General features: G+C 46.1%; 1 protein-coding gene across 2 annotated transcripts in view; it reads left to right on the top strand.

Moving 5' to 3' along the window:
* Positions 1-14,927, top strand: part of GLB1 (galactosidase beta 1) — a 101,028-nt gene that overhangs the window by 19,297 nt on the left and 66,804 nt on the right. For both annotated transcript variants that reach the window (XR_001920004.1, XM_018067164.1), the window contains exons 2-5: positions 6,258-6,427; positions 8,074-8,224; positions 8,764-8,824; positions 10,000-10,094. Coding sequence is in view for 1 of the 2 variants with exons in the window: in XM_018067164.1 (XP_017922653.1) it covers positions 6,258-6,427; positions 8,074-8,224; positions 8,764-8,824; positions 10,000-10,094 (477 nt within the window). In the remaining variant the exon portion in view is untranslated. The remainder of the gene's footprint in view (positions 1-6,257; positions 6,428-8,073; positions 8,225-8,763; positions 8,825-9,999; positions 10,095-14,927) is intronic.

Raw genomic sequence — 14,927 nt, 5'->3', positions numbered from 1 at the left:
ATCCCTCTTCTCGTACAGATACAATAAAAAGGAAAGAAAGAAGAAAGAAAAAATTTTTCTTATGATGAGAACTCTTAGAATTTACTTTCTTAACAATGTTCCTATAGATCCTGCAGCATTCTTAGCTGGAGTCATCATTTTGTACATGACATCTCTGGTACTTATTTACGTTGTAAATGGAAATTTGTGTCTTTTGACCACCTTTCTCCAATTCTTCCTGCCCCGACTTTTTAATTTGTGTCAACATTTCACTTGGAAAAGTTCTCACACATACAGAGAGTTGAAAACATTTCATATTCTCACCATTCAGATTCTCCCATTAACATGTTACTGTCAGTTATCCCTCCATTCATCACTGCATCCATCAACTCTGTCTTATTCTGGGGATGCATTTGGGAGTCGGTTGCGGACATCGGTGTACTTCCTCTGAAATATATCAGCATATAAATCATTACCTAGAGGACAGTATTTGTTTAGAGCCCTTTTTCCCTGTAAGGTAAACTTTACATGGGCCTTCCCTGGTGGCTCAGATGGTAAAGAATCTGCCTGCAATGCAGGAGACCTGGGTTCGATCCCTGGGTCAGAAAGATCCCCTGGAGAAGGGCATGGCTATCCACTGCAGTATTCTTGCCTGGAGAATTCCATGGACGGAGGAATCTGGCGGGCTACAGTTCGTGGGATTACAAAGAGTCAGTGAGTGAGCGAGCAACTTTCACTACTACAGACTTTACATACAGTGAAATGCATGAGAGATTTTTAAATTTAACAGTGTTTTGGGTTTTTTTAAGATTTGTTTATTTTTGGCTGTGCTTGGTCTTTGCTCTGTGCAGGCTCTCTCTAGTTGCGGCGAGTGGGGACTGGTCTCTAGTTGCGGCGAGTGGGGACTGGTCTCTAGTTGCGGCGAGTGGGGACTGGTCTCTAGTTGCGGCGAGTGGGGACTGGTCTCTAGTTGCGGCGAGTGGGGACTGGTCTCTAGTTGCCGTGCATGGGCTTCTCAGTGTGGGTGGGGGCTTCTCTTGTGGAAGCACAGGCTTCAGTAGTTGCGATGCACTGGCTTGGTTGCCATGAGGCATGTGGGATCTTCTCGTAGCAGGGATTGAACCCAGGTCCCCTGCATTGGCAACAGGATTCTTAACCACTAGACCACCAGGGAAGCCCACCACTTGATGAGTTTTGACAAACGCATACACCTGGTAATCCCAAACCCTGATTCAGCTCTGGCATGTTACCATTGCCCCAGAAAATTCCCCAACGTTCCTTCCCAAGCATTGCTATTTTCAAAAATATTTTATTTTGTTTTAATACCATCAACATTTCAGAGTAACTCTTTATCACTAGACTTTAAAATGTCCCACATGTTGGATTTGGCTTCTGACTTCCTCATGTTAGAATTAGATTCAGTTCAGTTGAGATTGAAGTTCAACAGTGAGCACTGCTTTGAGGTGGGGCTGTGTACATCTTCCTGAATCACAACATGAGAGTCACGTCTGCTTGTTCCACTTTTATGAGGTTGACATGAACAGAGGGATCACATCTGCCTGATCCCTCCTTTGTAAGATTCCTTCAACCTTGATGATGGTTTTAGCATACACTGATGATTACCAACAAAGGTCCATCTAGTCAAGGTTGTGGTTTTTCCAGTGGTCATGTATGGATGTGAGAGTTGGACTATAAAGAAAGCTGAGTGCCGAAGAATTGATGTTTTGAACTGTGGTGTGGAGAAGACCCAAGTCCCTGGAGATCAAACCAGTCCATTCTGAGGGAGATCAGCCCTGACTCTTCATTGGAAAGACATGTTGAAGCTGAAACTCCAACACTTTGGCCACCTGATGTGAAGAGCTGATTGATTTGAAAAGACGCTGATGCTGGGAAAGATTGAAGGCGGGAGGAGAAGGGGACGACAGAGGATAAGATGGTTGGATGGTATCACCAACTCACTGGAGATGAGTCTGAGTAAACTCCGGGAGTTGGTGATGGACAGGGAGGCCTGGTGTGCTGTGGTCCACGTGGTCGCCAAGAGTTGGACACAACTGAGCGACTGAACCGAACCGATGATTACAGCTTAAGTCTATTATTTCACTCACAGTTAGGAAAGGATGTTTTTCAGATTCTGTTATTCTGTCGCCATTTATTAGCTAGAATTCTGTGAAGAATTCTCCATTGTCAACTTCTTGGTTACCCTGAAATATATTTTTTCTGTGAAAAGGGAAATAACCTGCTTGGCTTTTTCCCTTTGCTTGTCATTTTTGGAGTAATGAGTTGGTACTCTCGCAGTCTCCAAAAGTGACTGGTGAATTCTTTTTTCCCCTCTGTGAATCATTATGAACTCATAAGTGTTAGTATTCTTGCAGTCTTTTTGTTCCAGATGATAGCTGTTAAGTTTCTCTCTTTTAAAAATAATTTTTTTAAAAATATTTTTTGATCTCTTAGCTGCTTTGCACGGCATATGGGATCTTAGTTCCCCGACCAGGCATTGGCAGTGTGGAGTTTTAACCACTGGACCACCAAGGAAGTCCCTCTCTCTTTTTCAAAGAAAAAGCTCAGTTTTTTCTGCCCAGAACCAGGGGGAGCCTCTGGCTTAGGGTCAAACCCATGAGTTCTGTGGGGTCTACTTCCTGCCCACCTGACCCCTCGCTACTGCCACCAGGGTCCACAACTCTGCTTCCTTGATTGCTATTTCAGGAAAAGAGCAGAGTGCCAAATATTTGCAAACCCCACACGTCTGATCCTATCAGTCTTCTGTTCAAGGTGCTCTCTGTGGCTCTCGGCACAAAGTCCAGGCCCTTGGATGGGATGTCAGAGCTCATTCGGTCTGGCCTCTCCCGTCTCCCGGTTTCGGCTGTCACTCTGCTTTATCTGTGTGGTTCCACCACGCCCTGCCCGAGTGCCGCACCCTCTCCGTCAGGGCTTCCAGTTTCTGCTGCCTGCCTTGCACCTCTCCTTGGCTAACTCTTCTTCATCCTGGGGCTCAGCTTAAACCAGGCATTCTCAACGCTGACTGTATGTTACATCATGTGGGCAGTGTTAAGAAATGCCAAGGCCTGGACTCCACCCAAGATCAGTTAACATCCGCATGTCTGAGCAATGAGGCTTGACTTTGCTATTTGTAAAAGCTTGGGCAGGTGATTCTGTTGTGCAGCCAAGGTTGAGAATCACAATTTGAGGCATTCCTTCCTCTGGAAAATTCTTTGTCTCCCAGGGCTGGGTTACAAGCTGTTTATTACTGTTGCCGTCTTCTGCTCTTGTCCCGTCCCCGAGCAGTACTTGATATAATTGGATAACTGTGTATGTTTAAGGTATACAATCTGGTGGTTTTAGCCTCATTTAATCATCTAAGACTCGTTGTGTTGATTCTTGGGTTTCTTCCTCGCTAGACAGAAGCTTCACGTGGGCTGCGGCTGCATCTGTGTGGTTCCCTTGTTATTACTCAACACACAGTAGGTGTTTGTAATTTTTGTAAGTAGTTATTAGGCTGATGTTTGGGCTGTATTTTGAGGTTGTTTGAATGCAGAGATGGTGGTGCTGCTCTGTTCTGTGGGATTAAGCCAGACTTCACCTTCTGCCCAGATCACTTCTCGCTAAGCTCATTTCCTACTTCTCTGAACTGCTTCTCTTAGACAAGGAGATGTGTGGGATCTTAGTTCCCCAACCAGAAATTGAACCTACATCCTCAGCTGTGAACAGACTCCTAATCACTGGACAGCCAGGAAATCCCCAACCAGCAGACTTTAGACAGCCCTTTCCTCTTCCCATTTCTACCCGAAGTCGCTCCCTCCCTTTCTATCGGTCTAAAGAATTTCCCCAACCTCTGAGCTGCCTTTGAACTCACAGAACTTGTAGGAAACCTTTATTTGATATTTATTCGTATACGTGTTTTGAGATGTTTTCAAAATCATCCATTGGGCCACATGGTATAGGAAATAATTCTTATATTTTTGTTAGTGTCTGGTTTTTGAGTGGCGATTAAAGCATTGCTTACTGGAAGAATAAAGGGATATTGACACTCTGGCATTTGAAAAAATGACTCTTAAATTAGTTTTTTGTTTATTTTTGGTTAGTAAAGCTTTCCAGTTGTCCCTTAGCAGTCTCTGAATTGTTTAACTTTTAGTCACTTTTTTTTTTTTTGCCATGCCCGCAGCAAGCGGGATCTTAGTTCCCCAACCAGGGATCACATCCACGCACCCTGCAGTGGAAGTGCAGAGTCTTCACCGCTGGACCCCAGGGAAGTCCCACAGTCACAGGACTTTAACCCTCTAGTTGGATTTCAAGCCAAGTGGGATCTAGGACCCCTGCTCTCATGGTTGTTTCCAGATGCAACACTCAGAAGTTTCATGGACTGTTATGATGCTATGAAAAAGATTTTAAAAAATGGCTAAAGATGCACAAGAAATTTTACCAACACTTGTTGTTCAGTCGCTAAGTTGTGTCCGACTCATGGACTGTAGCACGCCAGGCTTCCCTATCCTTCACTGTCTCCCTGAGTTTGCTCAAACTCATGTCCATTGAGGTGGTGATGCCATCCAGCCATCTCATCCTCTGTCGCCCCCTTCTCCTCCTGCCCTCAATCTTTCCCAATGTCAGGTCTCCTTTCCAATGAGTCAGTTCTTCAAATCAAGTGGCCAAAGTATTGGAGCTTCAGCTTCAGCATCAGTCCTTCCAGTGAATATTCAGGGTTGATTTCCTTTAGGATTGACTGATTTGATCTCCTTGCTGCCCAAGGGACTCTCAAGAGTCTTCTCCAGCTCCACAGCTCAACAGCATCAGTTCTTTGGTGCTCAGCTTTCTTTATGGTCCAGCTCTCACATCTGTACATGACTACTAGAAAAACCACAACCATTGTTAACAGTGCAGGACACTAATTAAATGGTTTCTTGTAGCCTTGGGTCGGGAAGGTCCCCTAGAGAAGGAAATGGCAGCCCACTCCAATATTCTTGCCTGGGAAGATCCCATGGGTAGAGGAGCCTGGTGGGTTGTACAGTCCAGAGCATCGAAAAAGAGTTGGACATGACTTAGCGACTGAACAACAATTTGTAACCCTGGTCCTGTTGCTACATGAGGTCTGTTGCTGCCTTTTTCCGTCCACCAGAGGGCAGTGCTCTATCTTACCTAAAAGTTGGCCTCCCCTCTGAGGTCTTCACTTTCAACTCCTAGCATTTCGCCTTCTGAAGTGATTGATCCCCAGTGTTTCTTGAAATTTGATTTGATTCTAGAAGTACAACTTACATTGCAACACCACAGAGATATACATCCATATGCAAATCTATATATGCCTATATAACTAAAGTTTCATAAAATAACACTTATCTTTGTAGAGAAGAGACTTGTGGTTGCCAAGGAGAAGGGGGTTGGGGGAGGGACGGATGGATTGGGAGTTTGGGGTCAGCAGATACAAACTATCATAAAGAGAGTGCAGAGACAACAGGGTCCTGCTGTATACCACAGGGAACTATGCTCAATATCCTGTGATAAATCATAATGGAAAAGAATATGAAAAAAAGATGTATATATAGGTATATCTGAATCACTTTGCTCTACAGCAAAGATTAGTACAACATTGTAAATCAACTACTTCAATAAAATACAATTTTTTAAATAACGCTTGTCTTTACTATGTGTAACACTGAGGGTTTTTTTTCTTTCTTTTTCCTATTCTCTTTCATTTAAAAAAGTTCTGATCACCCAGATTGAGTTCACGATTCACAAACTGGGTCGCGGATATTGCCTTCGAGTTCATTTAGTCTGGCATCCTGCATTTTTATGGATGGAGAGACAGAGGGTTCGAGAAGGATGCTCAGTCACGGCGGGGCTCGGAGCAGCAGCTAGGAAGAGGTTTCAGGGCTTCGGACCTCTGGTCCGTTGCTCTGAGCACAGCGACGTTCCCGCGGAGGGAAACGCAGGGCTCCGGCCAGGCGCGGCCACAGGGGGCGGGGGGAGGCAGTGTGTGTGTGCGTGTGTGTGCATGTGTGTGCATGCTCGTGTGTGTTGCCGCCGCAGTACCCTGGGTATGAGAGGAGCCCCCTGTAGCAGGGGGACTCTTTGGTAACGTGACTTGGGCATCTCACCCGCTGATTGTCACGTTGGCGCCGGCCTCTGGAACTTGGCATGTAGGTCCCCTTCGCCCTATCTCAGCCGTGGTCTGTTTTATAGCCCAGAACCGGGCACATACACAAACTAGATGGGTAGGGGGTCCCCCATCACCGTAAACATCTGCTTTCTGAGGGTGGAAGTTCTCATGGGGTCCAATCCTTGCTCTGTAGAATGCCACCCAGAGAACATTCCAGATCGACTACCACCGTAACCGCTTCCTCAAGGATGGCCAGCCCTTCCGCTACATCTCGGGAAGCATTCACTATTTCCGCGTGCCCCGCTTCTACTGGAAGGACCGGCTGCTGAAGATGAAGATGGCTGGGCTGAACGCCATCCAGACGTAAGTAGGAGGGCACTGGGCTCCCCTCCAAGGCAGAGACACCTGCAGCTGAATCTCTCTGTGCAGAGGTTTCGTTGCTCAGAACGGGAATAATAGTCGTGTCCCACTCCAGTAGTCTTGCCTGGGAAATCCCATAGACAGAGGAGCCTGGCAGGCCACAGTCCATAGTATCGCAGAGAGTCGGACACAACTGAAATGACTTAGCATGCACAGTGTCCTGGGAGACGTTTGTCTTGGGCTTGGGTGTCGCTTCTTTAGACAGTTAACTACTTCTTCCAACCTTGACCTTTGTCAGCAGAAATCATAAAATGAATAGCAGCTTAAAAAGGGAAGTGACAATGACTGAGGATTTGCTGTGTGCAGGATAAGTGACATGGGCGATGCCATTTCTCCAAGTTCACCGTTACCGAATGCAGCTGATAAAACTGAAATTTGCCGAGGCATGTGCTTTTGGACAGAAATCCAGCTGAGGTTTAAAGAAGGGTGTTTGTAGGCGGCCGTAGCTCCTCTCAGCTCCTAGGGGAACACGCCTTGTTGGGTAGATCCCTGAAGCCTCGTTTGTCTTTGTGGTTCTGCTGGGGTGATTCTATGGCCCAGGGTTACAGAATCACCCCCAATAACTATCTCTCCTCATCTCTTCTGTTTGTTTCAAAATGACTAATTGAGAAGGAAGTTGGGGTGGCTGGCCACTCTGGTTTTTGCATTGCTGATGTGAATTGCTGATAACTCTTCAAAGATAAAGTATGAGAAAATCCAGCAGCAGATTCCTGGGACAGATGGTTAGGGAGAATCCCACTCCTTCTTCTGGTTGTCGGACCACTGGGGCCTGTCTGTAGTTTTAGCCCTAAAATTAAAGTTTTAAAACTAAACTAAGTTCTGGGAGACCAAAATGGCTCCAGGGAACCATGAAACCCTGAAACCATAAGTTAGGGGTCACCAGAGAGACCTTTGTGATGGCAATGGGTAGCTTCGTATTTAAATCTGTGTCCCTTGCTGCAGGCAGTCAGGGGAGCTGGTCAGAGTTTTTGTTACTTTACCTCGTTTAGGATATTCCTGATAAAATTTTTGGTTAGGAGGACACAGGGCTTGGAGGCTCTTCCATTTTTATTGAAAAACATTTTTCAAAAAGTAAGTATATCGCTTCTGACCTTAACACAGATACTTTAATTTTTCCTAAGCCTTACACAGGCATATATAATTTTTACATGGTAGAAGTTTGCGTCAATGTAACTATGTATTTTTTGTGTTTTGGCCATGCCTTGTGGCTTGCAGGATCTCAGTTCCCCAACCAGATATTGAACCCCAGCCCTGTCAGTGAAAGCCTGGAATCCTAACCACTAGGCCACCAGGGAACTCCATATATATATATATATATATATATATATATATATATATATATAGTTTTTTTTTTTTGATCAAGCATTAAATAGAAATGGGCATCCTTTGTGGAGCAGACACTTAAAAGTGTCCCCACAAGTTTGATTATCTGGGTAGCTGCCATGAAAACTCAAAACAAGAGTTTTTTCTCAAGAGGATGTCTGTGTGTGTCCTGTGGGTTTATAGTTATGCAGAGTGGTTCAGAAATGTGTATGGGACACCTGGAATTTTGAGCGGTTTTCAGGAAGGGGCTGTGTGTGTCTTGGCAGGTACGTGGCCTGGAACTTCCACGAGCTGCATCCTGGACGGTACAATTTCTCCGGGGACCATGATGTGGAACATTTCATTCAGCTGGCACATGAGCTGGGACTGCTGGTCATCCTGAGGCCTGGACCCTACATCTGTGCAGAGTGGGACATGGTGAGTGTGGCTAACATGGCCTTGTGTGCCTGGTGCGTGGACCGATGGGGCTCTGGGGGAAAGCGAATGGAAGCGGTGTGGATAAGTCTCATTCCAGATAGCACAGGCCTGTAGCTAAGAAAGCCCAGGTGTCTTTTACCTTAGGTAGTGGCCAGGCAGAGAGGAGCAGGGAGGGGTGAGAAGGCATGGGTCCTCCTCTTTGTGGTCACAGACAGAAGTCAGTTTCATCTGTTAAAAGCAGTTCATGAAGCGGCCTCTGTCTGCCCCACAGGGTAGATATGAGGTTCAGTGGAGTAATCTATAGGAAAATCTTTGATTCTCAAAACGTTGCATTCATGCAGAGTGATCTTATTTTTTATTATGTTTACAATCTCTAATTGCCTTGAAAGTTACAAACCAGAAAGCCTAGCTCAAATACCCATTCTCCATGACACATTTCTCCTTTACTCTCACTGCTAGTAGTAGTAATAATTTCTATCTCCCCTAAGACCTTGAAGTGGTTTCTTTTTTTAATTTGTTTGCTTGTTTCCCCATCCTAGGGAGGATTACCTGCTTGGCTGTTGGAGAAAAAATCTATTGTTCTCCGTTCTTCGGATCCAGGTGAGTTGTTAGAGATGTCGTAAGAGAATTTAAGAAAGTTCAGATATTTTATATCCAAAGGGTCAGATACAATATTTCAAAGGCTGGGGTACTCCTGGGTAAATGCTTCTGAAAGTTTAGTAAAAGTGTGGGTGTCCATCATTCTCCACCAGACGCTGAGTGTGTAGGAAAGAAGGATTGTTTGAACAACTCGACGAGATCTTGTCGATCCCTTGGTAACTCTTTGAATTAGCACTGGGCCCCATTTGCGGTTGACTGATTGACGTTAATGCTTTCTCTCCCTCCGTTCTCAGTCTGCGACTTGATGGGGGATGACTCCCAGCTAACCAGAAGGGCAGACGTAGTTTCTGTGGTGGTGTCCCTGGATCTCTCTTCACCTACTTTTGCAGAGTGATCTGTGAATGATAGGTTTTTCCCTTATCTAGCTATAAACCCTGATCAGTCTGCAGGTCCTGATTTGCTGTATTTATTTTTCTGTGGGCGTATAGTTGACTTACAGTGTGGTGTGTACAGCACCGTGAATCAGCTATGCATATTTTTGCGATTCTTTTTCCATGTAGGTCATTGCAGGGTTCTTAGCTGCATTTCTGTCTTCTGAAGACTTCATTTCTCTTGGGGATGAAGCTGGTCATGAGAGCAGCTAACAGTGATTAAATCTGCTGCATAAAAGGCTAGCACATTGTGCTCTATGTGGCTTTTCTTCTTAGCATACTACGCGCACGATTCACACTCTTAGTGTATTATCAGTGTTTTCCCACGTACTATCTCATTTAATACTTACAGCAGCTTTGTGAACTGCATACTTATCCCCATTTGACAGTGTAAATGTATAGTTGATTAGAACTTAATTTTTTTTAAACTCAGCTGTGACAGAGAAGGACCCGTCACTCAGTCATTCAGCAACCTCGGCAGATGTCTCCTGTGCCGCAGGCTTGTGGCCCTAGCGGCAGGGGCCGATACCAGGCACACTGGTCCTCTGAAGGCCCCGCTGAGCAGACAACTCCAGGCAGGACAGCTTTTATCAGACTTGTGGTGCACGTGACACCCCTGTTTCAGAAGGTAGTGGTTGAATCAGTCTGTTCGATCTCTGCTGCCAGCCCCAGGATAATAGGGTGCATGGTGCCTCTTTGTAGAAAAAAAAGTGTGTGACGGTGTTAAACCTGGTTGTTTTCCAGATTACCTTGCGGCTGTGGACAAGTGGCTGGGGGTCCTTCTGCCCAAGATGAGGCCCCTCCTCTATAAGAACGGAGGCCCGATTATAACAGTGCAGGTAATCATGGAGCCCAGGCTGGTAGGGGGAGGTTTCCATTTATCCACACAGTATATGGGAGTGAAGCAGACAGGAGCCGTGTGTGACTCTTTCCTTCTTTCTTTTTTAATTTTTAGAACTGAAGTGTAGTTGATTTGCTATGTTGTGTAAGTTTCAGGTGTCCAGCAACATCATTCGGTTTTATATACAGATATAGATTCTTTTCCATTATAGGTTATTACAAGATGTTGAATATAGTTCCCTGGGCTCTACAGCCCAGGTCCTTGCTGTTTATCCTCCTATGTCTATCTCTAAGAGGCAGTGCCACAGACGGTACTCTGATTTGAATTGCATTTTGAAGGGGCTTTACCATTTTTGAATGCCCACTTTGGAGTCTGTATCGCCTCGGTCGTCGGTTCCCCTGGGTGTGGAAAGCGGATGCGGTGAGCTGGGGCCGCTGTGTTTTTCTCTCCCACTTGCTGCGCTCGCCCTCCTTCTTCCATGTGTGTTTCTCTTGCAGTGACTGGCAGGAGGAGTGTGTCATATGGCAAGCGTGTCCCGAGAGAAAGATCAGTTCACGTGACCTGCAGTGATTGTCGATGTTTGTGAAATGACTTAAGTCAAACAAAACCATGTTTGTTGGTCATTTTGCAAGGGTTCTCTTATTGCAGAAAGTATGTTATATAAACTGGCTGTGTCCCGGACCAGCATGGGATGTGTGCAGCGCTCCCTAGGGGAATGTGGGCCAGCACTTGGGACCAGCACTGTTCCCTGTCTGCAGGGATGGTCATTGTGAGGAGGGAGCCTGGCCACTTCTGTGCACTTAAGATACAGGCTGTAAGGGGCTTCGTGGCGGTCCAGTGGTTAGGACTCTGCACTGTCACTGCTGTGGCCTGGGTTCACCCCCTGGTCAGGGAATTAAGATCCCACAAGCTGTGTGGGATAGCCCCCTCCCCCCAGAAAACCTAACAAACAAATATGTAGGTTGCAACATGAGGGCTGGGCTGACCAGGGTGCCTGTTCTGACACTGCATGGTGGAGAAAGGCCAGGCTGCTATTCCCAGAGGGATGTACTACTGGTAGCATTCATTGCCCCCCACCTGTCCTGAGTCTGTACCAGTTAAGCTTCAGTTCAGTTCAGTTCAGTCGCTCAGTTGTGTCCAGCTCTTTGCAACCCTATGAATTGCAGCACACCAGGCCTACCTGTCCATCACCAACTCCTGGAGTTCATTCAAACTCATGTCCATCGAGTTGGTGATGCCATCCAGCCATCTCATCCTCTGTCGACCCCTTCTGCTCCTGCCCCCAATCCCTCCCAGCATCAGGATCTTTTCCAATGAGTCAACTCTTCTCATCAGGTGGCCAAAGTATTGGAGTTTCAGCTTCAGCATCAGCCCTTCCAATGAATACCCAGGAGTAATTTCCTTTAGGATGGACTGGTTGGATCGCCTTGCAGTCCAAGGGACTCTCAAGAGTCTTCTCCAACACCACAGTTCAAAAGCATCAATTCTTCGGCACTCAGCTTTCTTCACAGTCCAACTCTCACATCCATACATGACCACTGGAAAAACCATAGCCTTGACTAGATAGACCTTTGTTGGCAGAGTAATGTCTCTGCTTTTTAATATGCTATCTAGGTTGGTCATAACTTTCCTTCCAAGAAGTAAGTGTCTTTTAATTTCATGGCTGCAGTCACCATCTGCAGATGAGAATACCAGACCACCTAACTTGGGTCTTGAGAAACCTGTATGCAGGTCAGGAAACAACAGTCAGAACTGGACATGGAATAACAGACTGGATCCAAATAGGAAAAGGAGTACGTCAAGGCTGTATATTGTCACCCTGCTTATTTAACTTCTATGCAGAGTACATCATGAGAAACGCTGGGCTGGAAGAAGCACAAGCTGGAATCAAGATTGCCGGGAGAAATCTCAATAACCTCAGATATGCAGATGACACCACCCTTATGGCAGAAAGTGAAGAGGAACTAAAAAGCCTCTTGATGAAAGTGAAAGAGGAGAGTGAAAAAGTTGTCTTAGAGCTCAACATTCAGAAAACGAAGCTCATGGCATCTGGTCCCATCACTTCCTGGCAGATAGATGGGGAGACAGTGGACACAGTGAAGCTTATCGGAGCCCGTTTTCCTATATGACGATTTCAAGGCTGAAGCTGGATGTGTCTGCCTAGCTGGATCTTCCTCCTTTCTCTTGATCTCAGGTTTTCCTCAGTTTCCACTGTTTTTCAGTTTGTTGTTGTTGTTGTTTAGTTGCTTAGTCACGTCTGACTCTCTGTGACCCCCTGGACGGTAGCCCACCAGGTTCCTCTGTCCATGGGATTCCCCAGCCAAGAACACTGGAGTAGGTAGCCATTTCCTCCTCCAGGGGATCTTCCCAACCCAGAGATCAAACGTCTCTTGCGTCTCCAGCATTGACAGGCAGATTCTTTACCATTAAGCCACCTGGAAAGCCCTTTGCTTCTAAGTCACTTAAAAAAAAAAAATGTATTTACTTGGTTGTACTGGGTCGTAGTTGCAGCCTGCAGGATCTTCAGTCGCAGCATGCTAACTCTTAGTTGGGGCATGTGGGATCTAGTTCCCTGAGCAGGGATCACACCCAGGCCCCCTGCATTGGGAGCAAGGGGTCTTAGCCACTGGACCCCCAGGGAAGTCCCCCCTAAATCACTTTCAATTTTCACTTACAAGTTTTCTGTATCTTTTGGTTATTGAAAGCCACTAAAATGTCATCCCTGGAGAAGGGAATGGCAGTCCACTCCAGTATTCTTGCCTGGAGAATTCCACGGACAGAGGAGCCTGGCGGGCCACAGTCCATGGAATAGCACAGAGTTGGACACGACTGAGTGACTAACACTTTCACTTTAAAAATGTCATCAAATACGAACTCTGCACAGGAGAGCAAAGTTGACTGATTTAGAGGGGTGGACAGTGGGCGTGTTTCCTCCTGTATCCATCCCTGGCAACCTCAGGTGACATGAACTTAACTGTGGGTCCTGCCAGGGGACTCAGTTCCCTCCTCTTTCTTCTCCCCACATCTCTCTGTCTGCTCAAATCCCAGCTAATCCTTTTGCCCCTTGGTAATCAGGAATGGGGGCCTTCTACCCTACAACCTAATTTGTGGGGCACTCGTCATGAGGGATCCCCTCTGTTTATACCTGTTGTTTTGGAAGGTCAACAACTGAAAGCGTCTTTGTTGCTTTACAGTAAATCCCCTATGTATGAACGAGTTTCATTCCAAGAGCATGTTCCTAAGTCTAATTTATTCCTAAGTCCAACAAAGTTAGCCCAAGTATCCAACTAACACAATTGGCTATATGGTACTGTACTATAATAAGTTTATAATACTTTCCACACAAATAATACATTTTAAAAAAACACAAAAAAGAAAACATTTTTAATCTTACAGTACAGTGCAACAACTGGGACACGGGGGTTGGCATCAAGCGAACAGGCAAGAAGAGCAACTGACTGGAGAAGGGAGACGAGGTGGGAGACGGTAGAGCTGAAGAATCGTCGGCAACGGGGCAGAGTACAGGCTTTGATTTCATCCATGCCTGATGTTGACGGTAGAGGTTCTGGTTCCTTGCTGGATCAATTCTGTCTGTTATTGTTCAGTTGCTCAGTCGTGTCCGACTCTCTGTGACCCCATGGACTGCAGCACTCCAGGTTCCCTGTCTTTCACCATCTCTCGGAATTTGCTCAAACTCATGTCCGTTGTGTTGGTGATGCCACCCAGCGATCTCCTCCTCTGTCGCCTCCTTCTCCTCCTGCCTTCAATCTTTTCCAGTATCAGGATCTTTTCCAGTAAGTCGGCCCTTTGCATCAGGTGGCCAAAGTGTTGGAGCTTTAGTTTCAGCCTCAGTGCTTCCAATGAATATTCTGGGTTGATTTCCTTTAGGATTGACTGGTTTGATCTTCTTGCTGTCCAAGGGACTCTCAAGAGTCTTCTTCAGGACCACAGTTTGAAAGCATCAGTTCTTTGGTGCTCAGCCTTCTTTATGGTCCAACTCTCACATCTGTACATGATTACTGGAAAAAGCCATAACTTTGGCTATACAAACCTTTGTCAGCAAAGGAATATCTCTGCCTTTCAACACTGTCTAGGTTTGTCAAACAATTCTGTCTACCCTCTTGGAAAATGACCCAATGATATCTAGGTCGTTGCTCTTTTTTTCTTGTCATAAATGACAATGGTAGCCCTGGATTGCATTCTGAACAGCTCCTGCAGTCTCTGTGAACTGGTCTACATTTGGGTCCCATGCCTCAAAACCTAACAGACAGTGGCTCCTCAAATAAAGCAAATCCCCTTGCCATTTCCCTGCATTGTGAATCTTTTCGGTCCTTCCGTTTCTTCATCTTCCTCTTGCTTCTCTTCATCCTTTCTCTGGGCACATTCACATCTTTGATAGTTCACAGCTTGAAGGTTCATATGTAGGGGACTTAGGAGCTTACAGGGTGAGATAATTATCCTGGAGCAAGTATCTGCGAGCTGCAGTAGGGGCCCCCAGCCCGTTACGGTAAATCAGTGCCATTGGCACACGGCCATTCATGCATTGTCTAGGGTGCTCGGGCACCACAGTAACCTACTCAAGTTGCTGAGGCAGCAACTTACGGCCCCAAAGCCCCTGGTGTTTACTGTCTGGCCCTTAACTGATGAAGTTAGCAAACTCCTGCTCTAGAAGAGTCAGTGTTCCTCAGAATCTCACTTCGACTTCCTCTGTGTGTGTTTCAAGCCCTTTTCTGTATGTTTCTCCCCTCACCTGCCCCGCCTCTCCTCTCCCCTCCTTGGCAATGATAGAGAACTTGAATATACACTTTGTTGCCAGCATTTTGAGCCCTCA

This window comes from Capra hircus, chromosome 22 (assembly GCF_001704415.2).
Source record: "Capra hircus breed San Clemente chromosome 22, ASM170441v1, whole genome shotgun sequence".
Classification (NCBI taxonomy): Eukaryota; Metazoa; Chordata; class Mammalia; order Artiodactyla; family Bovidae; genus Capra; species Capra hircus.
The sequence above is the reverse complement of the archived record's forward strand: the minus strand, read 5'-3'. Positions and strand labels throughout refer to the sequence as shown.